At 40.7% G+C, this 24,867-nt stretch overlaps 1 protein-coding gene across 7 annotated transcripts in view; it reads right to left on the bottom strand.

Annotated features, from left to right (window-relative positions):
- The window catches only part of mpzl1l (myelin protein zero-like 1 like), a 50,382-nt gene that overhangs the window by 19,841 nt on the left and 5,674 nt on the right, over nt 1-24,867 (bottom strand). For 4 of the 7 annotated variants that reach the window (XR_006313217.1, XM_043701036.1, XM_043701041.1 and 1 more), the window contains exons 1-4: nt 24,611-24,783; nt 19,239-19,405; nt 10,947-11,148; nt 8,222-8,348 (exon numbers count right to left, since the gene is read on the bottom strand). Coding sequence is in view for 6 of the 7 variants with exons in the window: in XM_043701036.1 (XP_043556971.1) it covers nt 8,222-8,348; nt 10,947-11,148; nt 19,239-19,405; nt 24,611-24,650 (536 nt within the window). In the remaining variant the exon portion in view is untranslated. Of the gene's footprint in view, nt 1-8,221; nt 8,349-10,946; nt 11,149-19,238; nt 19,406-24,035; nt 24,195-24,610; nt 24,784-24,867 lie in introns of those variants that run through there. The other 3 variants (XM_043701037.1, XM_043701039.1, XM_043701038.1) reach the window with 3 other exon arrangements.

Here is a 24,867-nt window from a genome sequence, read left to right as displayed (position 1 = left end):
CAGCCCCCTTTCTCTACCCCCCCCCCTCCCCCCCCCCCACCCCACCAACATTTCTGATGAAGAGCTAATGCCTGAAATGTCGACTCTCCTCCTTGGATGCTGCCTGACTTGCCGTGCTTTTCCAGTGCCACACTTTTCAACTCTGATTCTCCAGCATCTGCAGTCCTCTCTTTCCACCAGTCTGTGTAGAGAACAAGCAGAGTGAACATTTTAGGTCTAGTGATCCTTCTTCAGAACTTTTCTGAAGAAGGATCACTAGACCTGAACGTTAACTCTGCTTGCTTTCTACAGATGCTACCAGACCCACTGAGTTTTTCCGGCAATTTCTGTTTTTGTTTCTGATTATCAATTTTTGCAGTTTTATTTTGTTTAGGGGGTAGATGCACAACTGTTTCAATTTTTTACATGACATAGACACACATAGCAAAATTGAAGGGACCAACTATTTGCATGCTAACTTTTGGATTGCATGTCCAGTCAGATACAAAAGGAACACTGCTTACTAACTCGAGTGGCATCTTTTTTACTACTCAGTACAGCTTTGGAATAAAATCTCTTTTAAAACATACACAGTATTACTCATGGTCCCACCAAACTGTGCAAGTCACGGGTTCTTGGTCAGGAAAATAATAGCTCAACAGACAAATTAAACTAGATTTTAAATCTCCAGCACAGCTAACCATAAATGACTATGCTGCTGAAATGTTCCCAAAATACTCAAGACCTAATAATCAAAATGTTGGGAGTTCTTCAGTCAAAACCACTATTCCATCACTATTGCACTTTTCCAAGAGGTAAAAGGCTTCACTTTTCTAATGGCATTTCATCTAATGGTCAGAATGACAGATAATTAGAATGGTTTAAAGTGAAAATGAGCAAGAGAAAAAGAGGAAGAGTGAGAGAAATCAGAGGAACAGCATGAGAAAAATAAAATATTCAAAAATAGAAAATCACAACACGATCATCCCGGAGGGGCTAAGCATCTGTATTAATATATTAGTCAAATGATACCATTACCAGAGGAGACTGAGGAGGGACATGATTGAGATGTGTAAAATTATAGGGGTATAGATAAGTTGGACAGGAAGAGACTATTCTCCTTGGTGGAGGGGTCAATGACCAGGAGCCACAGACTTCAAAGGATTAGGGGGTTTAAAGGGGATGAGAGGATGTTCACCCAGAGTGTGGTGGGAATTTGGAACTCATTGCCTGAAAGGATGTAGAGGCAGAAACTCTAAGAACATTTAAGCAGCTTCAAGATATATGCTTTGGTTTTACAAGTGTGTAAGACAATGGCCAAATGCTGGAAAATGGGATTAGAATAGTTAGATTATAGTATTTGACCAGAATGGATGGGATGGGCCTTCTTCTGTGTTACAGACCACCATGACTCTATTGATAAGAATTACAAAACACATTTAGGTTAATAGGGAAATGTGTCAAGATGTTTTTTGGAAGTATGGAAGTGCACAGTCCCTTTTTGTTTTAAACTGCTGTGTAGGTATGGTAGATAAAAAGGACTGTAGGAATATTCAGTTTGTTGTGCAATTGTATGGCTTACAGCAGGGTTACCTGAACATTTTTCCAGTGCGACCCCATAGTGAGGCTTGAACATTGTCATGACCCTTCAGTGAGATCTGTGAAAGTGAGGTGTGTTCAGAAATACAAGAGAGGGGCGTTGGCCTTTGAGGGCAGTGACAGTAGGGATATGGGTTCTATACTTTGGTCAGAGCTTCACTGTGGCCTCCGAACTGGCAACTCCAAAAGTTCCATTTGGTAACTCAACTTGTGGTCCTGAACCCCAAATTAGGAAGTGCTGGTCTAGATGGAACACTTGAAAGCAACAAAACAACATTTTGCTCTAATTTATTAATTAAGAGCTAAGGAATACCAGAGTAATATCTAACCAAAAGTTTGCTATTTTTAAAATATTCTTTTATTTATTTTTGCTGCATTCAGCTGCAACAGCAGTGTCCATTTTCTAAAATAAACTCTCACTATTAAAAAGAAACCTAGTCATAAAAGTTAATCACAACTGCAGTGAACAGCTGCAATGCAAAATTTTGAGATGATCTCATAGTAACATACTGGTACCATGCATTGTAAATTTAAATGCCATCCATGATTAAAAATGCACACTTCCTTCATTAGTAACATGCTTCAAATTGTGTAACAATTTCATAATGCTACAAGGATTTCTATACCTATACCTAATGTAGGTCCAGTATTGCTGTGTGTTTGGCCAAACAGTAATAGTTTTAAACCAAACAGGTTAAATTCTATTACAAATTCTTGGAATCAGTGGTGCCTTTCCTCTCTGAAGGTGATGCCCACGTACCTCAAGTGTAAATCGACTCTTGTCCAATACATCACACACTTCTATGAATGAAGACAACACATCCACTTTGACATATGAATTAGAGAGAGTGTTAAGTTGAAATGCTCACCTGTACCTCAATAGCAAGAAGCCTGCAGTATAGCAGAAAATTGATTTTACTTAACTAAGATAGTTTCCTGCTGATGTAAATGCAGTTTATTCCTCCTTTTGCATTGTGAATAGATGCTGCATAACTTAAAATTTATTGAGTCCTATTAACACTGTATTCACTTTACTGTGAATTTAAAACTGACTATATCAGGGCTTCTTGACAGGGCTTTTGAGAGATTGGAGGGAAACACATCAAAAAGGCCATGGTTCAGGCCACAAGAGGTGTAACACTGTCACAATCTTGGTTCACACTAATGCAGAGCAGTTAAGAACAGCAAGAGTAAACATGAATTAAGAAGGTAAATTGTGGGACTGTCTGACAATTTAAATGACTATACTTTGACATTATATAGACTTTAAAAAATTTGAAATGTACATTATTCACTCTGACAGCAAGATGGGGAAGAAATGGGATACTACAATATCAGAAATTGTCCAGAATAGCAGGAAAGCGAGGTAGGAGAATTGGGTCTGCCATGGCTGCCAATTTTTTACACATGGTAACTCGAGCTTTACACCAACACATGAAATTTGTTTAGATTAGATTAGATTAGATTAGATTACTTACAGTATGGAAACAAGTCCACACCGCCCCGCCAAAGCGCAACCCACCCATACCCCTACATGTACCCCCTACATGTACCCCTTACCTAACACTACGGGCAATTTAGCATGGCTAATTGACCTAACCTGCACATCTTTGTGACTGTGGGAGGAAACTGGAGCACCCGGAGGAAACCCACGCAGACACAGGGAGAACGTGCAAACTCCACACAGTCAGTCGCCTGAGGCGGGAATTGAACCCAGGTCTCTGGCGCTGTGAGGCAGCAGTGCTAACCACTGTGCCACCGTGCCACCCACATTCAACTTCTGAAAATATTTCATCACTAGATCATTCCTTCTCAATGTGTAAACACCTGGATTGTGCATGTGATTACCTGATGAAATGGTGAAGATCAGGAAATGTTTGCACAGATAAAATTATAGGCGAAAAGCCATAAATCATCCAAGCGCAGGCACTGTTGCAATAGTATAAAAATTACATTGCTCATAATATCCAATTTTCTTTCACATTCGTACATTGTAGGTGGGTATTATTTTCCATCTTGCCACAAGACCTTAAAATTCCATATTGTTTAAATTATAAATAGGTTATTCTGTTCTAGATTTCATTTAGAATATCATTTACTGGACATTTCCAAAAAGGGCAAGATATGGGTAAGACATTTTGCAATGCAAAGGGACTGGCTACAGTAGGGAAAATGTTGCATTTACAATGAACACAAGCTGTTTGATTGGAGTCACTTGAGTCTACAATACTTTCAGAGAGGTCACATGACCCAGTTTGTGGGTGTGAAGAAGCATCTGGATTTGAACACAGTCAGAGATTAACTTGGTGGAGCAACAACCTTTGCCCTCTTTTCTCCAAAACCCCTCTCAAAGTTTGACTTAAAAACCTACAGGAAGACCACGTCACCCCAAGTGGAGGCTACCTAGAGATAGAAATTTTCATCGTCGCAATCAAACAACCTTAAAGGAAAATCAGAAATCTACTATCTCCAGGTAAAAATAGGTCAGCCCTCTGTAAATGATTGAGGAAGACACATTGGTATCAACACCTTGTGTGAAAAGTGAGCTTGGCTACATGTCAACATTTGGGACAATCTGCAAATCATTTTTGTTTTAGAAACTTACCTATTACTTTGCCAAAGTACTTTTAAGATAACACTTCACAGAGTATATTGCTGAGTATTAGTTTTAAAGACTGGTAGCACTACATATAGTTGCACAGTTTAAACTGCCAAGGAGTGGCACAAGAACAGATTTATTTCACTCCTTTGGAATCAGTTGTAACACTTATTATCATTGATTGTGCTATTCTGTCCTATTCTTAGATTAGAACTTTCTCTTCATCATTATCTTCCAATTGTTCTCCTATTTTCAAATTATTTATTGTCTCACAATCAAGTCAAGCAATGTTGCCTTCCTTGATGGGATTGAAATATACTGACCAGAGAGCAGTACAATACAACAGATGCATCCTATGTATTAAGGTAGTTTCTGTGAAATTAAACAAAAAAAGGGCCATGTGGTCACATGAACTTTCAATGTGCTTAACAGATAATCCAACTAAGAGGAGCACAAATCTGGTCTTATTCATTACAGAATCATAAAGCCTTGACTTATGCAAGTTTTGAGACTAAGCAGGCAGTAAATGCACACCCACATTTCCAATGCAGGAACTCTGCCATTCATCTACTACAAGCCCACCAACTCCCACAGCTACCTAGGTGCCACCTCCTTTCACCCTACCTCCTGTAAACACACCATCCCTTATTCCCAATTCCTCTGCCTTCGCCACATCTGTTCCCAGGATGACCAATTCCACCTTAGAAAATCCCAGATGGCCTCCTTCTTCCATGATCACAATTTCCCTTCCCATGTGGTTGACGATGCCCTCCAGTGTATCTCCTCTACTTCCTGCACCACCGCCCTTGAAACCCACCCTTCCCAGTGCAACAAGGACAGCACCCCCCTGGTCCTCACCTTCCACCCCGACCAACGGTGGCTCAGTGGTTAGCACTGCTGCCTCACAGCGCCGGAGACTCGGGTTCAATTCCCGCCTCAGGCGACTGTCTGTGTGGAGTTTGCACATTCTCCCCGTGTCTGCGTGGGTTTCCTCCAGGTGCTCCGGTTTCCTCCCACAGTCCAAAGATGTGTAGGTTAGGTGAATTGGCCATGCTAAAATGCCCGTAGTGTTAGGTAAAGGGGTAAATGTAGGGGAATGGGTGGGTTGCGCTTCGGTGGGTCGGTGGGGACTTGTTGGGCCGAAGGGCCTGTTTCCACACTGTAATGTAATCTAATCAAAAACCTCTACATACATCGCATCATCCTCCGCCACAGACCCCACCACCTGAGAACAGACCCCACCACCTGAGAAATATTTCCCTCCCTACCCCTATCAGTGTTCCGGAGAGACCATTCCCTCCACAACTCCCTCGTCAGGTCCACGACCACTGCCAGCACACAGCCCATGCCCGGCACCTTCCCCTGCCACCGCAGGAATTGCAAAATCTGTGCCCACACCACTCCCCTCTGTTCAAGGCCCCAAAGGAGCCTTCCACATGTGACAGAAATTTACCTGTACCTTTACAAATGTCACCTACTGAATCCGTTGCAGCCAATGTGTTCTTCTGTACACCTGGAAGACAGAACCCCTTCTTGTGTGTGAGATGTTTCCGCGAACATCTCTGAGGTGCCCGCACCCACCAACCCCACTGCTCTGTAGCTGAACACTTTAACTCCCCCTCCCACCCTGTCAAGGACATGCAGGTCCTGGACTTCCTCCACCGCCAAAACGTTACGACCCAACGCCAGGAGGGAGGACATTCATATTCTGCCTTGGGACTCTGCAACCACATGGGATCAATGTGGATTTCATCAGTTTCCTAATTTCCCATCCCCCCACATTATGCCAGTCCCAAGCCTCCAACTCAGTACCATCCTCCTGACCTGTCCAACAGCTTCTCCATCACCTTCATCCACCTATCACTTTCTTAGCTACCTTCTCCCCAGCCCCAACCCCCTCCCATTTATCTCTCAACTCCCCGGTCCACAAGCCTCATTCCTGATGAAGGGCTTATGCCTGAAACATTGATGCTCCTGATCCTCGGATGCTGCCTGACCTGTTGTGCTTTTCCAGTACCACACTCTCGACTCTGATCTTCAGCATCTGCAGTCGTCACTTTCTCCATTCATCTACTCCACAACTCATCGAACCAACCTGTGGTGTCTTCTATCACAACCTGGATGAGATCATTTAATCCAATTCCTGGGGATTTCCACAGGCTATGACTCAGGTCCTGGCTGACTAAATTCCACAAGTACTCAGGGACAGTGTTCCTGCCAACTTGTTAGAGGTCTGTGCATGGCAGCAACTTCCAGAACCAGAAGTCAATGGTGTGAACAGTGTTGATAGCCTGATTGCATGTGCACAGCTAAACAGCTTAGAGAGAGAATGCACCTCAGGAGAATCTCTACAGGTATCTTGATTGATATTAACTGTGTGCATTTAAAAAAAGTAAAATAACCTTGACAGATTACAGCCAAAGTAAACTTAGAAGTTAAAACTTGTGCACAATACATGTTTATCATTCACTTAGAGTCATAGTCATTGAGATGTACAGCACAGCTACAGACCTTTTGGTCCATGCCGACCAGATATCCTAAACTAATCTAGTTCCATTTGCCAACATTTGGCCCATATCTTATTAAACCATTCCTATTCATGTACCCATCCAGATGTTGTAATTGTACCAGTCTCCACCACTTCCTCTGGCAGCTCATTCTATACATGCACCACCCTGTGTGTGAAAAAGTTGCCCCTTAAGCTGCTTTTAAATCTTTCCCCTCACCTCTAGATTAGGACTCCCCCTACTCTGGGGAAAAAAAACCTTGGCTGTTCAATCTATCTATGCCCCTCAATAAATCTTTATAAGGCCATCCCTCAGCCCACAACACTCCAGGGAAAACAACCCCAGCCAATTCAGCCTCTCCCTATAGCTCAAAAACTCTCCAACCCTGGCAACATCCTTGTGAGCCTTTTCTGAACCCTTTCAAATTTCACAATATCCTTCCTATACCAGGGAGACCAGAAATGAACTCAGTATTCCACTCTTGAACGCTGTGGTCAATATTTTGGTTGCAATGATTGAAACTAATTAATAAGCATACATCAAGTGCTCCATTGATATATGGTTTCTATGCAACCAGTAACTATAACAGCTGGTAAAATTTAAATTTACTTTGGTTTAAAAACAGAAGAAAAGGAGCTAATCGTATAATTTAATAGAAATACATGGTGATGCTTTTCCTAATTATGAAAAATGTATCTGCTGATCCAAATAGATAGGAAAGATTCCAGATTTCATTCTTCTTCTGTGCAGATTTCAGACAAGGGTGAGGATTGTTGGAATTGGTTTTAACATGCTTACCTATGAAAATGGGGAGAAACAACCATAGTTTGCTTTGATAATCATGATCTAAAGTCAGCCACTGTAAAGTGCTATATATACTTTCTTCATTAGCCTACTGCTCAAAATGGAGTTAAAACAGAGCATATGTATACACTCCATGCCACAGATTCCAAATAAGTAAAGATGGCTTGGAAATTGAAAATGCAAATATAAAGGTTGATTAATTGTGAGAAATTGGATAAGTAAATATTGGCTACAAGTATTTTAAGTTCAAGAGAAAATAAATTTGGATATGCACACAATTTAATCGGAATCAGCCACAGTTTTAAACAGAAGCTCAATTGCTTATTTAAGGGGAACTGGTAGCATAGCAGGAAATGTTCCTGGACTAGTAATCCAGTAGCTCTGGTTCATAGTCTGGTGCCACTGTTATCATATCCCATTGTTACAGCTGGTAGAATTTAAATTCAATTAATAGAATCTAGAATTGAAAGCTGATCTCAGTGATGGTGTCCAAGAAACTGTTTATTAATAAACAAGGTGGGGTTTTTATAATTTCCTCTAAGGAAGGAAAATACTTTTTGCCTGGCCTGGCTGAGATGTGACTCCAGACCCACACCAATACAACTGACTCTTAATTACTTTCTGAAATGACCTAGCAAGCATCATCCATATTCCATAAAAGAAAAACAAATTGCAATGCTGAACTCACATATTATCATTTGCTGTTATTCATGTTTAGTTTAGAAAGAGTTACCTAATATAAGCATTCCGTTGACCATCTTTCTTTCTCTTGATAAAGTACACAACGCCAATAATTAGCAGTAATCCTACAACTGCTCCGATGACTGCACCTGTAATGATGGAATGTTTGGGTAAAGAACCTGGAAAAAGGAACAAAATTATATCTGAATGATTTTAAAAATATTTTTGGGGTTTCCCCAAACACATTTCAAAGAACAGAATTACTGCTGAAGTGCACTCACAAGCAATACAATTAGGAATTTTGGGTTATCTTAAACAGAATACCACAAATTCCACTAAACATAGAACATGGCAATTGTTGAAATATTCCTGAACTCATTGGATTTTCGAATGGTTCCAGTGGATTGGAAAATTGCTAATGCAACACCCCTGTTCAAGAAGCCAGGTTGACAGAAAACAATACACTACAGGCCAGTCAGCTGAATGTCTGTTGCTGGGAAAATGCTAGGGTCCATTATGAAGGAAGACATAGCAGATATTTAGTAAAGCTTAATGCAATCAGATTCAGTAGAGTTTCATGAAAGGAAAATCACATTCAAAAATCTGCTCAAGCTGATTGAGGGTGTAATAAGCAGAGTTGATAAAGGGGAACTGATGGATGTAATAATTTTGGATTTCCATTTGGCATGTGATAAGGTGCTACGAGACAGGAGCTCATGGTATTGAGGGTAATGCATTAGCGTAGACGGAATTTTGATCCACACACAGAAGGCAGACAGTCAGAATTAATGTATTTTAGGTTTTAAAAATAGGAGAATTTTGTTAGGACTATACAGGGTTTTGGTGAGATTGCACCTGGAGTACAGTATAGAGTATTTAGGAAAGGATTGGAGGCAGTTCAAAAAGAGATTCTCTAGGTTGGCTTCTGTGTTGAATGGATTGAGTTATTGAGGACAGCTAAACAGGTTGAGCCTTTAGAAAAGTTTACAGATCTGAATTTAGAAAAATGAGGGTTGATCTTACTGAAACATAAGATTCTGAGGGGCTTAACAGACTAGATTTTGAGAAAATGTTTCCACTAGTGGAGGAATCTCAAAATAGGAGACATGGTTATAGAATAAGGAAACACTCATTTAATATTGAGATGCAAAACAATTTATTCTCCTGAAGGATAGTAAATATCTACAATTCTCTACCCCAGATACTTGTAGAGATTAGATCACTGAAAGCATTTAAAGAGGAGGCATATAGATTTATGAAAAACAAAAATCAATAAGCTAAGGGGGCATGAACAGCTGGCAGGAAAGAGGAGTTGAGGCCTGGGGCAGATCAGCCACACGTGATCAACAATGGCCTCCAGTGCATCTCCACCACTTCCTGCACCTTGGCCCTCAAAACCACTCCTTTAACCGCAACAAGGATCGAACACCCTAGTTCTCGTCTTCCACCCCACTAATCTCCGGATACAGCTCATTATCCTCAGCCATTTTTTCCACCTACAGTCAGGTCCCACCACCAGAGATCTATTTCCCTCCCCTCTATCTGTATTCCACAGAGACCATTCCCTTCCCAACTCCCTTGTTAGGTCCATGCCTCCCCACTAACACACCCTCCATACCAGGCAGCTTCCCTTGACACTGCATGAGGTGTAAAACCTGCACCCACACCTCCTCCTCACCTCCATCCAAAGCCCCAAAGGATCTTTTCACATCCAGCAGAGATTTTCCTGCACATACACCCACCTCATCTACTGTGTCCATTGCTCTTGATGTGGTCTCTTTTACATCAGGGAGATAGAACGCCAACTCGGAACATTTCAGGGAATATATCTGGGGGACACGCACCAAACAACCCCACCGCCCTGTGGCCAACCACTTCAACTCACCCTCCCATTCCCCCAAGGATGTGGAAGTCCTGGGTCGCCTCCACCACCAAATCAAAGCCACCACCAACTGGTGGAAGAATGCCTCATCTTCTGCCATGGGACCCTTCAACCACACGGCATTAACATTGACTTCACGAGTTCCCAAATCTCCACTCCCCTAACTTCATCCCAGGTCCAACTCTCTAACTCAGTGCCACCCTCTTGACCTGTCCATCTTCTTTCCCACCTATGTGCTCCACTCTCCGCACCAACCTATTACAATTACCCCCCCCACCTGTATCCACCTATTACCTTCCCACCTACCTTAGCCCACCCCCACATTTATTTCTCATCCTCCTCCCCCCTCCACTTTCCTGATGAAGAGCTTCTGCCCAAAACGTCAACTCTCCTGCTCCTTGGATGCTGCTTGACCAGCTGTGCTTTTCCAGCAACACATTTTTCTGACTCTCCAGCATCTGCAGTACTCACTTTCTTCTTCTAGGGTGGCAGGGCAGGTTTTAGGGCTTAATAAACTACTTTTCCTCCTCCTATTTCTTTTGTTCTTATGTGCAACAATTGTACAGCAAGCCAAAGCAGCATCAGCGAAGAGAATAGACAGTGCCATTTCAGATCCAGATTATTCCCCAAACATCAACATTTTTGTTCTCTCAAATGATGACTGAGGTTACATTTTTAATTAATGTTTCCAATATCTGTAGTATCCTACATGGAAGGATTTATAGCTCTTCCTCTAAAAGATAAATAAGATTTTCTTCAATATGTCCAGTTGAGCAGGCAGGATTATGGATTTAATAACTCAGCACCTCCAATATGCCACAATTTGTGTTGAGTCCACATAAACATTAACATTCAGGAAGGAAATATTAAAAATGACTTGATATTTTTTGCTCACCTTGTTCAACAACACTCAAGAGAATTTCTGCAGCAGTCTTACTGTAGTCAAATGGATTAATCACTTGACAGGTATAAGTTCCATTATCTTTAAAATCAATATTCTTTATAATAATGGAAACATCGCTCTTGTTGATGTTACCGTCCCAAGCAATGCGGTCAGGAAATTGAGACTTGGATTGTCCTGCTAAATAATATAATATCTGTCCAAAAAGATAGAATGGATGAAGTCACATTTCAAAAATATTATTCATTAATCAATTATCTTATCAATAAATCTTCAATAAACAATTGTTGAGTTTTATATTCAATTTTCAATGGTTACAAAGTGAAGGTACTCAGAGACCAAATGTATAATAAATGACATGGAATACCTAACTTTCCAAAGCTTACTTAACAAGCAGTTTAGCATTCTTCAAGAACAAGAGAAAATTCATTCTGGAGTAGTTATAAGGAGGTAGAAGTTCTCATTGGTTGCATGAACTTATGGAACAGCAGTTCTCTCCTTGTTTACAAATCTCAGAACAAGTACTGTTCCTCAGAGTGCCAGTCACATGGATGCCAACAGGCACTTGTATAAGATCTGTGTGCTGTGTGGAATGGCCTCTGACCTTGGCTCAAGAACTCTCATCACATGATGAAAAATCAAGTGACATTCAATCAGTAATTATGTAAGCAGCTGCATGTAAAAACAGAATCAGACTAACGTGACCCATAAAATGATAATTTATATTTTACAGTGCTTCTAATGTCATAAAAACACAAAGCATTCTCACAGAAGCATTATAAAACAAATGACACAGAGCCAGATAAGGAGATATTGGGTCAAATGATGAAACATTTAATTAGAAAAGATGCATGTTTAGGAGCATCATAGGAAAGTTGTAAGGAGAGAATTCCTCAGTTCAAGGCTGAAGTGATTCAAGGCACTGCCACCAACAATGGAGTGATTCAAATCAAGAATCAACAAACTAGAATTAAAGGAGTTTAGATATTTTGGAGGGCTGGGGAGCTGGTGGAACTTAGAGGTAGAGAGGGACAAAAGTTACAGTGAATGGAACTTGCTAAGGTTATACTTGCACTGGAGGTGATATAGGGAAGCTTCAGTAAATAGGTCCCTGGCATAGGAGAGTTGTTCTAGGCAGAGTAAATTGGTTCTACATTCTCTGCAGTTTAGAAGGATAAGAGATGATCTCATTCAAATGTACAAGACTCTGAATGGGCTTGAGAGATTGCTCCTACTGGTTACAAAAAATCAAAACTATGGGAGCATAATGGAGGGCAGTGTGTTCAAACATGTCAAAGGCAGCATATATCATTTGTGAATTTGCTAAGGCCATTTCAGAAACCTAACTGAAAATGATTCAAACATGGAATTCTGAAAACAAATCACAGGTTTGGAAGTACTTTAGAGAGGTTAAAGTGGTTGGAGATGGGGCAATAATTCATAAGGACTTTAAGGCAAGTGTTGGCTTTTCAGCATGGCTAGGGCAGGGTGATAATTGGTCTAGGACAATCAGTTAATCTGGAGTCTTAAGTGGTCATGTTGGGTGGCAGCAGTTTTTTGGAAATATAGTTGAGGCTGGATGAGGTGACTTTCATGGAAAAGATGAGTTTAGAGAGGGGCTGAGGGATGATGGGAGAAAAACAACACCTATATGACATTCAGGGTTAGGAAATCTGGGACCTTAGAGGAAATTTAGCCCAGTGACATAGTAATAATGATAGTAATAGCAGCTAACAAACGAAAGGAGGATCAGATAGTGCTTTCTATGATCTAAGCACTTCTGGTGATACATGGCAAAAACAGTTGTTGGACATATCCTTTCCTTTTAAGTCTCTGTCCCTTGCAATTAAAAGGGAGCAGAGAGAAGTGTGAAAGCAAATAATTATTTTACTTGGCACTGGAGCATCAAAAATGGAGACAAGTCAGGTTGAATAAATTGGTCATTCAGCCTCTTGGGTGTTCCATCTTTCAAGAAGCTTTCACTACATTTGACTTTGTCCTGAATACCACTGCCTCCCTTTTTGAATTGTCAGTGTTACAATGATGTGGAGATGCCAGTTTGGACTGGACGACATAGTTAAAAATCACACAACACCAGGTGATAGTCTAACAGATCTATTTGGAAGTACAAGCTTTCAGAGCACTGCTCCTTCATCTAACCCCACATCTTTAATGGATTGTCTGAGCTGAGATATCATTTTTCTTTTAATAAAACCTTAAGTTATCTCAGGAATGTGACTTGGAAGACGTCTGGGATTTACATATTAATCAAACCTGCAACACATTCTAAGTGATTAAGACTTAACAGCAATTTAGGTTTGTTCAAAACATCACATCAGTTGTAAAACACTTTGATCTTTTACTATAAGTTCTGTGTCATGTGATCCTGCCTCACTAGCTACCTGATGAAGGTGGTTCCAATGAAACCTTTTGGACTATAACCTGGTGTTGTGTGATTTTTAATTGTATTACAATGGCAGTTTTCTAGTCCTCTGGGTCCTTTCCGGAATCAAAGGAATGTTGGATGATTCCGAATGCATCCACTATCTCTGTAGCTAATTCCTTCAAGATCCCAAGATGCAACCCATCAGGTCCAAGTAACCTACTGACCTTTAGCCCTTTTCTCTAGTGATAGTTACTGCATTTGTTTCCTCTCCCTGTTTTGCTTCTTGATTATTTAGTAGTTTTGGGATGCAATTAATGTGCTGTACCATAACAATGGTGAAAAGTACTTACTCAAATCCTCTGCCATTTCTTGGTTTCCTATTAATTCTCCAACCATGTTCACTTTGGCCACTCTCCCTTTAGTTTTATGTTTCAAGAAGCTGACTGTCCATTTATATATTGCTTGCTAGTTTGCTATCAGTTTATTTTCTCCCTTTCGTGGGTCATTTTGTTGCCTTTTAGTTAACCATGGTCAGTTTATCTATTTGGATGTTAGCTCAGTTGGCTAGATGGTTAGTGTGTGATGCAGAGCAATGCTGACAATGTGGGTTCAATTCCTGTACTGTTGAGGCCACCATACAAGTCCTGCCTTCTCAGCCTTGCCCCTTGCCTGAAATATGGTGACCCTCAGATTAGAGAGAGATGACTGGTAATGATTTTAATGTGAGAGCAATTCTGTGGTCCTCTGGGACGATGGCAATTTTATATCCCGTTTGAGGATGTTTGTTTGCTGTGAGTCATGGACCATTTACATTTGTCATTGTTCCACATCTGTCTTTTCTGATAAACTCCTTTCCCAGTCCACTCCAGCCAATGCTGCCCTCATCCCTATGCAATTACCCTTATTTAGGTTTAGCATACTTATTTCTGACCCAAGTTTTTTACTCTCACACTGAATGCTAAGTTCTATCTGGTTATGGTCACTGTTCCCTATAAGGGTAACTTTTACACCGAGGTCATTTATTAAAATTTCCTCATTACACATTACCAATTCCAAAACAAAATTGAACCTGGTTGGATCTATAACACACTGATACAGGAAGCAAAAACCACTGAATATCACAACGGGTCAGGCAGCATCCATTGAAAGAAAGCAAGCGAATGTTTCGAGTCTAGATGACTCTTTAATACAAGAAATTGTCCTGAATACATATGATAAGCTCTTCCTTGTGCCTACCTTTGCCAATTTTACTTTAATTAAGATTAAAGCGAGCCATGATTAATGTACTACACTAATACAACCTGGTCAACACAGATCTGACTACACTAATCCCATTTTCCCGTTGCTGGCTATAGCTCTGTACCCTATGATAATGCAACTGAATATCTAAATAACTCTTAAATATTACAACAGTTCCTGGCTTTACTACCCTTTTAGGCAGGAAATTCCAGATTCACTGAACCCTCAGTGGAAAAAGAAATATTGTCTTAGCCTTCTACTTCTTACCCTAAATCTATACAGCCAAGTTATTGAACCATCTACTAATGAAAGAATGCCTTTCAATCCGTCATACCTATACCCCTTAATCATATATACCCCTGTCAGATCCCATCTCAACTTTCACAGCTCCGAGGAAAACAATCCCAGCCTATAGGAAGGGTTTGGTGGGATATGGGCCAGGTGCTGGCAGGTGGGACTAAATTGGGTTGGGATATCTGGTCGGCATAGACGAATTGGACCAAATGTCTGTTTCCACGCTGTACATCTCTATAAGTCTATGATTTTATTCAATCTTTCCTCAAACTGGAGATTCCCCAGCCCAGGCAGCACCCTAATAAATCTTCTCTGTACCCTCTCTAATAAAATGACATCCTTCCCATTAATAAGACTGCCAGAACTGCATGCACTACCCCAGTTGTGGCCCAATCGGTGTTTTCTTTAGTTCCTTGCTTTTGTATTCTGTCATTTAGCTAATAAAGACAACTATCCTGACACCTTCTTAACCTACTACCTTCAGGAAACTGTGGATACATACACCAAGATCCCTCTAATTGTCAGTACTTTCCAGGGTCTACCATTTGTCATGCAATGCCTTGCCTTGTTCACCTTTCTCAAGTGCATTACTTCACACTTTAACGGATTGAATTCCATTTGCTACTACTCTTCCTAGTCAACCAATATCCTCCTGCAGTTTATGGTTATCCTCCTCACTATTTACCATTGTACCAAGTTTTGCATCATCCATTAACTTCACCATCATACTCCCTATATTTAAATCATCGTCCTTAATGCCTACTACAAATACCAGGGACCCCAAAACTGAGGCCTACAGATTTCCAGTCACAAGAAACATTCCTCTGCCATCATCTTTTGCTTTCTGCTATTCAGCCAATTTTGGTTCCAATATGCCACCTTCTCTTGGATTCCATTGACTCTGACCAATCTGTCACGACGGTTTTTAACGAAGGCCTTGCTGAAATCCATGTAAACCACACTGAATGCATTACTGTCATCAACACTCCTCGTTATCTCCTGAAAACAACTGATCAAATTTGCTAATCATGACCATCCCTTAACAAATCCATGCTTACTTTCCCTGATTAATCTCGTCAAGCGCAAATATACTCTGTACCTTAGAATTCCTTTTAACAGCTTCCCTACCATCAAGGTTAGACTGACTGCTTGTAATTTCCTTGTCCATATCTTGTAGCCATTGCATTTAGATGGCTAGTCCAGTTCAGATTCTGCTGAATGGTATCCACCAGGATGTTGACAATGGAGACTTCAGTCTTGGTAATTCCACTGAATGTCAAGAGATGACGGTTAGACTCTTACTTACTTGAGGAGTTGCACTGTAGGCAGTTGAGAGGTGGTTCACTAGATTGATTTCTGAAAACAGGGGTTTGTCTTACAAAGAGATATTGAATAGTTTAAGCCTATGCTCTCTAGAGTTTAGAAGAATGAGAGACAATCTAATGGAGGTATACAAAATGCTAAAGTGGACTGCCAAAGTGGACGTAAAAAGGATGTTTCCTCTTGTGGAGCAATGTACAACAAAAGGTTGTAGTTTTAGCACAATGGGTAACAGATTAAAACAGATTAGAGAAATTACTTCTCTCAGGAGGGTCATGAATCTGTGCAATTCACTACCCCAGAGTGTAGTGGATGCTGGAATATTGACTCAATTTGAGGAGATGGACAGATTTTAAATTAGCAAGAGGTTGAAAGGTTATGGAGAGCGGGCAGTAAAGTCAAATTGAGGCTGAGGTGAGATCAGTCAAGACTGTATTGAATAGTGGAGTAGGCTCAAGGTGCTGAATTTTGTACTCCTCTCCTAATTTTTGTATTCTTAAGTTCAAATGGGCATTGCTTGGCACTTGAGTGGCCTGAATGTCATAGCTATTTGTCAGGCCAAGCCTGAAAATTGTCCAGGTCTTGCTGATTTTAGATATGGACTAATTCAGTATCTGACAAGTCACAAATGTTGTTGAATATTGTATAATCATCAACAAATTTCCTCACTTTTCACTTTATGATAGAGGGAACGTTTGAAAAGCTCTCTTCAAAATGTTAGCAAAATGAAATTTCTTTGCAAAACTCTCTCAGCTTGGGGACACACAAACTTATATCTTTCTACTGGGATGACTGTTCTCTCAAACTGAAAACTTTAATCTTCTGAACTGAAGTCAAACTAAATCAAACTAAGTATGGTATTCAGGAAAGCTCTGGCATAAAGGCATGGACTCTTTTTGAAATGGGGAGAAAATTCAGAAGTCTGAAGTGCAAAGAGACTTGGGATTTCTAGTCCAGGATTCTCTCAAGGTAAACTTGCAGGTTGAGTCAGTAGTTACAAAGTCAATTGCAATGAGGGCATTTACTTTCAGAGGACTTAAATAGAAAAGTAGGAATGTATCTACTTCTGAGGCTCTATAAGGCTCTGGTCAGACCACATTTAGAGATTGAGTTTCAGGCACTATATTTCAGGAAGAATGTACCAGCCCTGCAGCATAAGACCATAAGACATAGGAGTGGAAGTAAGGCCATTCGGCCCATCGAGTCCACTCCACCATTCAATCACAGCTGATGGGCATTTCAACTCCACTTACCCGCATTCTCCCCGTACCCCTTAATTCCTTGTGACATCAAGAATTTATCAATCTCTGCCTTGAAGACATTTAGCGTCCCGACCTCCACTGCACTCCGCGGCAATGAATTCCACAGGCCCACCACTCTCTGGCTGAAGAAATGTCTCCGCATTTCTGTTCTGAATTTACCCCCTCTAATTCTAAGGCTGTGTCCACGGGTCCTAGTCTCCTCGCCTAACGGAAAAAATTTCCTACTGCGTTCACAAGAATGGTCCCAGGAATGAAAAGCTAACATATGGAGAACAATTAAGGATTCTATGTTTATATTCAATGGAATTTAGAAGGATAAAGGGGGGTGGGGGGAATCTAATTGAAACTTACAAAATAGTGAATTGGCTGGACAGAGTGGATGTTGGGAAGATGTTTCCATTGGTCGGACAGACTAGGACCTGAGCGCACACCCTACCTTTTAGAACAGAGATAAGGAGAAACTTCTTCATCCAGAGAGTGGTGAATCTATAGAATTCATTGCCACAGAAGGCTGTGGAGGCCAGGTCATTGAGTGTACTTAAAACAGATAGATAGGTTCTTGAGTATCAAGGCCATCAAGGGTTACAGAGAGAAAGCTGGAGAATGGGTCTGAGAAACTTATCAGCCATGACTGAATGGCGGAGCAGGCCCGGTGGGCTGAATGGCCTTACTTCTGCTTCTATGTCTTATGGTGTACTTAAAGTTTGGACACAAAATTAGGACACAGGTACAGCAAGCATATAGGAAGTCCTGCTGTAATCATGCAGGGTTTTGTTGGGACGAGAATCTCTACAGTATGGAAACAGGCCCTTCAGCCCAACAAGTCCACACCGACCCTCCCAACAGTAACCCACCCAGGCCCATTCCCCTACCCGATCTTTACCCCTGGCCAATGCACCCAACACTATGGGCAATTTAGCATGGCCAATTCACTTGACATGCACACCTTTGGATTGTGGAAGGAAACCGGAGCACCCGGAGGAAACCCACGCAGACACAGGGAGAATGTGCAAACTTCATACAGATAGTCCCCCTGAGGCTGGAATCAAACCCGGATCCCTGGTACTGTGAGGCTGCAGTGCTAACCACTGAGCCACCGTGCTGCCGACTACACCTAAAATATTGAGTACTTTTGGTCTACTTAATGAAGAGTGTAGTTTAAATGGAAATTGTACGGTAAAGGCTCACTTGATTGTTATCTGGGATGAAAGTGATGTTCTCGGCTGAGGAAATTGGAGCTATATTCCCTGGAGTTTAGCAGAACAACTTATCGAAACACACAAAACACAAAGAGGCTTCAGAGGGTAGAAACAAGTTGTTTCCCCTTGCTACGAAATCTAGAACACAGCAGCACCATCTCAGGATAAAGGATTAATCACTTAGGACTGAGCTGAGAAACTTGTTCATCCAAAAGAATGTCAACCTTTGGATTTCTCTACTCTAGAGATATATGGCTGCACCATCACCGAAAACAATTAAGGCTGTGATAGACAAATGTTTGATCCTTCAGGAAATGAGAAGGTGAAGAAAAGTGAAGATCAGCCATGGTTGTATCAAATGGAAGATCAGGCTTAATGGGCTACACGGTCCATTCCTGCTCCAAGTTACTTATGTTCTTAAGAAGATATCTCTTCAACTCCTACATGCTCCTTTGAACTATCTCAGAACTGATAATTCCATGGTGATTTAAAAGAAAACACAAATTAAAGAATTGGGTAAGTTAAAAGAGGATGTTGACATTATAATACAGTTCCGACTCATTGAAATACCAGGTCTATTACTCACAAGCTGATCTTTCCCACCAGTTCCTGGTTTGAAACTCCAATAAACCGACAAAGTCCTTTGGTCAACCTGGTTTGATTTAAATGTACATGACAATCTGACATCTGTCCCATTTTCCACGATCATTTCTGATTTTGCATAAATTTCAAAGCCAGACATAGGATGGATTACTGAAAGAAAAATGGACAATTGCTCATTCAAGGGTAAATGTCTCTGAATTTTTTGTTATATTTGTTATATAATCCTATTCAGATATTTTGAATCTAATTATAATCAAATCATTATAACTTTTGCATGTTTCTCCAGTTCTCTTAAACTGAAAACATTGACATTGTTCAATGCACATGAATACCCTATTGCTTCTTTTCTGAGGCTTAAAAGAAAACACAAACTGAAAACGGTAATGACAGGAATTTTACACACAACAGTCCAAATGGTCTGGTAATACTGAAACTTACAACAACTAAATGCTCAGGCATGTACAATGTAATTGAAAAATCCAATACAATCAGTGAGTCTGCTCTCCTCAAGAATGTTGTTGAGCTTCCTGCAAGCTGCTAACATTCTTGCAACCACGATTTGGTGGGAGCTTCCACTCATACTTTGTTCATCTTCTAGTCTAAGTTACTGTTGAATGAAGACTAGCTGGGTTTTTTTTCCCCAAAATAGTGCACTAACTTCATAGTCACCATTGAATGTAAAATCTTATTTGATCAATCTCACTGATTTTTTTTTTAAAAGCAACAGAGCAGGCAATGGCATTGTAGTAGATTTAATGTATCTGGTGTTTAACAAGAACTTGGATAAAGGTGCCGTTATAAACTAATAGGTTATAGAATAAGGAGTTGGTGACCAGTGGCAGAACGAATTGCTAACTGACTTCAAGAAAGCACAGAGTTGTAGTAAAGGGCACTTATTCAGAGTGGCAGATGCAAGTGGTGCTCCACAAGGATCAGTGCTGGTGCCACTGCTTTCCACAAATCGAAACTAATGGCATGGACACTGTAATAAAAGGTACTTTCTAAATTTGTAAACGACAACCAGGCTGGTGGGCAAGGGTGAGTTGATGATCAATGTAGAGGAGAAATGCAACAAGAACATCTCAGTAAACTTTGTTGAATGAGCAAATGAAATTCAACAGAAAAATATGAGACAGTACATTTTCATAGGAAGAATGGGCAGGGCACTTGTAACTTAGAAGGTTAGAGTGTTAGTGGGATAGAGAAACAAAGGGATCTCTGAGTAGAAATAGATCAATCACTAAAAAAAACTTACAGTAAAAACAAAACACCTTGGATATATTCAGCAGACAGGTAGCACCTGTCGAAATAAGCAGAATTAACAGTTCAGGGTCAAGATGATCTTTCATCAGAAAGATCAGAAATCAGAATTCTGATTAGGAGACTGTTGGAGAAGCTTTCTTTGAGGCCAGGAGCAAGGGATGTTGCCTTGCTGTTGACAGCAAAATCCAGGCCAGCGAACCTGTAATCGCATTTGAGAAGCGATCTGTGTTACCCCAATTATTCAGGAGGGCAGACATCCTTCCTTTTGGCAGAGGAACAACAGTAGCCCTGCTCCAAGGAAAGAGTGTCTCCCTCGACACTAGATTTTACTCAGGTCTTCTGCATAGTTTTTTGCCAAGATATCCTGGAACTCCTTGGTCAGCCTGTTCAACCCAGCAGTTTTATAAAGTTTCACAGATAAATTTATGGGAAGACTTTAATAAATTAACTATAATTAATTACATAGGACAGGAAAGATACTAGGTACTCTTATGTGAGCACATTGAGGATTCAGTGGACTTAGCCCAGACAATGGTGATCGAAATGCTCACCCATGCATAAGGTCCGAATATCCAGAAAAACTGACTAGATATAGTCATAGAGATGTACAGCACAGTAACAGACCCTTCGGTCCAACTCATCCATGCCAACCAGATATCCCAACTCAATCTAGTCCCACCTGGCCCATATCCCTCCAAAACCTTCCTAATCATATACCTATCCTGAATCCTTTTAAATGCTGCAATTCTACTAGCCTCCACCATTTCCTCTGGCAGCTCATTCCATACACATGCCACCCTCAGCATGAAAAGGTTGCCCCTTAAGTCTCTTTTATATCTTTCCCCTCTCACCCTAAACCTATGCCCTCTAGTTCTGGACTCCTCCACCCCAATGAAAAAGCTTTGTCTATTTACCTTATCCATGCCCCTGATGATTTTATAAACTTCTATAATGTCACCCCTCAGCCTCCAACACTCCAGGGAAAACAGCCCTAGCATATTCAACCTCTCCCTATAGCCCGAATCCTCCAATCCTGGCAACATCCTTGTAAATCTTTTCTGAACCCTTTCAAGTCTCATAGGAAGGAGATCAGAATTGCAAGCAACATTCCAACATATCCTGTCCAGCCGCAACATGACCTCCCAACTCCTGTACTCAATACTCTGACCAATAAAGGAAAGCATACCAAACACCTTCTTCACTATCCTATCTACCTGCGACTCCACTTTCAAGGAGCTATGAACCTGCACTCCAAGATCTCTTTGTTCAGCAACACTCCCTAGGATATTACCATTAAGTGTATAAGTCCTGCTAAGATTTGCTTTCCCAAAATGCAACACCGCGCATTTATCTAAATTAAACTCCATCTGCCACTTCTCAGCCCATTGGCCCATCTGATCAAGATCCCATTGTAATCTGACGTAACCTTCTTCACTGTCCACTACACCTCCAATTTTGGTGTCACCAGCAAACGTACTAACTATACCTCTTATGCTCACATCCAAATCATTTATATAAATGATGAAAAGTAGTGGACCCAGCACTGATCCTTGTGGCACTCCACTGGTCTTCAGTCTGAAAAACAACCCTCCACCACCAGCCTCTGTCTTCTACCTTTGAGCCAGACCTTAGTGCAACAATACAAATGTCCTACAACCAACACCTAGAGCTCCATTATTTGGGGATGAGTGATCATTTGGAGGGGCTCAAGCGAATCCACTGACTCATTGTTGAATAACTCCATATTACCTCCAGTGCCAGTCAAGCAAATAAGGTGTAGGAGCAGAATTAGGCCATTCAGCCCATTGAGTCTGCTCTGTCATTCAATCATGGCTGATATGGTCCTTACCCCAATTTTCCTACCTTCTCTCCGTAACCCTTCAACCCATTACCAATAGATTGCAGCAAATGAATCAGCCAGCGAGTAGACAAGATCTCCACCTGGAAGGCCATTTCCAGCGATGGTGTGCAGGTCTCAATACATAGTCACTTTCTTTTTGTGATAAATATTTAGACTTTGAACATGTGTTTGAAAAGTTTGCATTTTACATGAAAACTGGCTTTGTGGTTGATAATGCAAATGAAAGCTATGGACTACAGGATATTTCTACTTCTGTAGAAAATTCTCTTGAACTCAATCCAGGAATTGAGGACTCATTGTCTCTCAATTTCGCCCTCTCTGTCTATACAGGAAGGTATGAATGAACTGGTTATGTTTACAGAACAATGGATTTATGTCTTGAGAACTGAGGCGCAATGCATTTGGGATGGCAAACATAGCAGGGAAATAGCAGGATTCTGGAGAAGTCCAGAAGAACAGCGGGACCTAGGAATGCACATCCACATATCCTTGAAAACAGCAGGATACATAGATAAAACGAATAAAGCGTATACAACATTCTATTATCATCTGAGAGGTTAAAGTACAAGCAGAGATGTAATTCGAGAACTGAACTCTGGCTATGGCCTAATTAATGCTTTACAATATGTGCACTTTTGGTTACCAAATTCCAAGGAGGGTATATCCACACTAGCTAGGTTACAGAGGAGATTTACAAAATGTTGTTAAGAATTGGACATTTTATCTAAGAGGGAAGGTTTAGATGGGTGATTTGTTTTGGATAAGAGAAAAGAGAAGATTTAATGATGTTTATAAAATTTGAAAGGACTAATTTTCCTCAGTAGAGAAGAACACAGACTTAGAGTAATTGGTAAAAGTAATTAATCATAATAAAGAAATAGGAGTAGGAATTCCTGTACTGCCATTCAGTGAGAGTGATCTTCTACTTCAACAGTTTCCTGCACAAGTCCTTGTACACCTTGATGTTTGTAGTGCGTCACACCACAGGTAAATATTGTGAACAGTTTGCCCTTGATCTAAAGGAAAATATACTGGCATTGCAGATAGAACAGAAAATGTTCACTACATGGATATCAGATATGGTGGGACTGTCTTCTGAGGAACAAAGAATAGGTTGGGCCTGTACTCATTAGATATTAGAAGAATGATAGGAAACCTAGTTGAAACATACAAGATTCTTAGGGGACTTACAGGGTAGATATGGATAGGTTGTTTCTACATCTGGAAGAGACTATTTACCAGTGGGTATAATCACAGAATATAGATTGCACATTTATGACAGTGATGAGGAATTTCTTCTGAGGGTAATGAATCTGTGGAATACTGCACAGGCCTGTCGAGGTTAAGACACAGATTTTTAATCAAGGTTAAGGTTAATTCAATGTAAGGGAATCAAAGGTTATAGGGAAAAGGCAGGAAAGTGAAGTTGAAGATTAAAAGATCAGCCATAATCTCATTGAATGATGGAGCAGTCTCAACGGGCTGAATGGCCTACTTCTATTCTTACATCTTATTGTCTTAAAGTACAACAAGCAAAACAAAGAGTTAGAATGTGGCATATGGATAGCTCTTTCTTGCCAGCATAGACACAATAAGTCAAATTGCTTAATGTTGCACCATCATTGTACAATTACATACAGCTTTAAAGAAACTTACGTTTAAGATGGTATAAGAATTGAGGTGCTGCTGCAACACTATAGCTAATTGATCAGCCTGAGAATTTCATCACATTCTAAAGTGTACTCTGAATTATTGTAAGTGCAAACTGTAAAATACAAAGTCAACATGTAAACCTATGTGGTTGTCAATGTGTTGTTTCTAGCATTCTATGCAGGACACAGTTATATGAAAAAAAACTTCTAATTAGCTTTAATTATGCCACTTAGAACGATCGCAGCATTGGGTGTGGTATCAAAACAATTATTGGGTCGAGATTGCCTTTGTAATCGCCAGCGCAAACTGGCAGCTGCAGCCATACAATGCAAAAATCTATGGAGAAAAACCTGACCCAAAACGAAAAAGTGATCTTTTAGACTTCACGGTAAATAACCAGCAGACACTTAGAGGGTAAAACCGTGAATCTACACCAGGCTCAACTGATTTTCAATCTCACTACACGACATACAATAGCCTCACAGCAAAGGCAGTAACTAACAGGGGAAGAAAGGTCAAATTACCGCAATCGAATATAAGACCAAGAACTTTACCATTCATCAAACACGATCCCTTACCAAATGCCAGCAAGAAGATTCTATCCCAGTAGCCCGCCATGCATATTTTAAACGATTCCACACTCTCATTCTCCTGTGAGTAAAACGATTGCAGAAAGAAGCCACAGAAAACTAGGCTTCTGTTACTCACAGCTCCTGAGTCTCTACACCCCTCCCCCACCCCCGGCACACCGTCTTCCTCCTCCTCCTCCTCCTTTACACACACACACCCCTTCCCCCTACACAATCCCCCCTCCCCTTACACACACTCATTCTAA

Source organism: Chiloscyllium plagiosum, chromosome 12 (genome assembly GCF_004010195.1).
Source record: "Chiloscyllium plagiosum isolate BGI_BamShark_2017 chromosome 12, ASM401019v2, whole genome shotgun sequence".
Classification (NCBI taxonomy): domain Eukaryota; kingdom Metazoa; phylum Chordata; class Chondrichthyes; order Orectolobiformes; family Hemiscylliidae; genus Chiloscyllium; species Chiloscyllium plagiosum.
The sequence above is the reverse complement of the archived record's forward strand: the minus strand, read 5'-3'. Positions and strand labels throughout refer to the sequence as shown.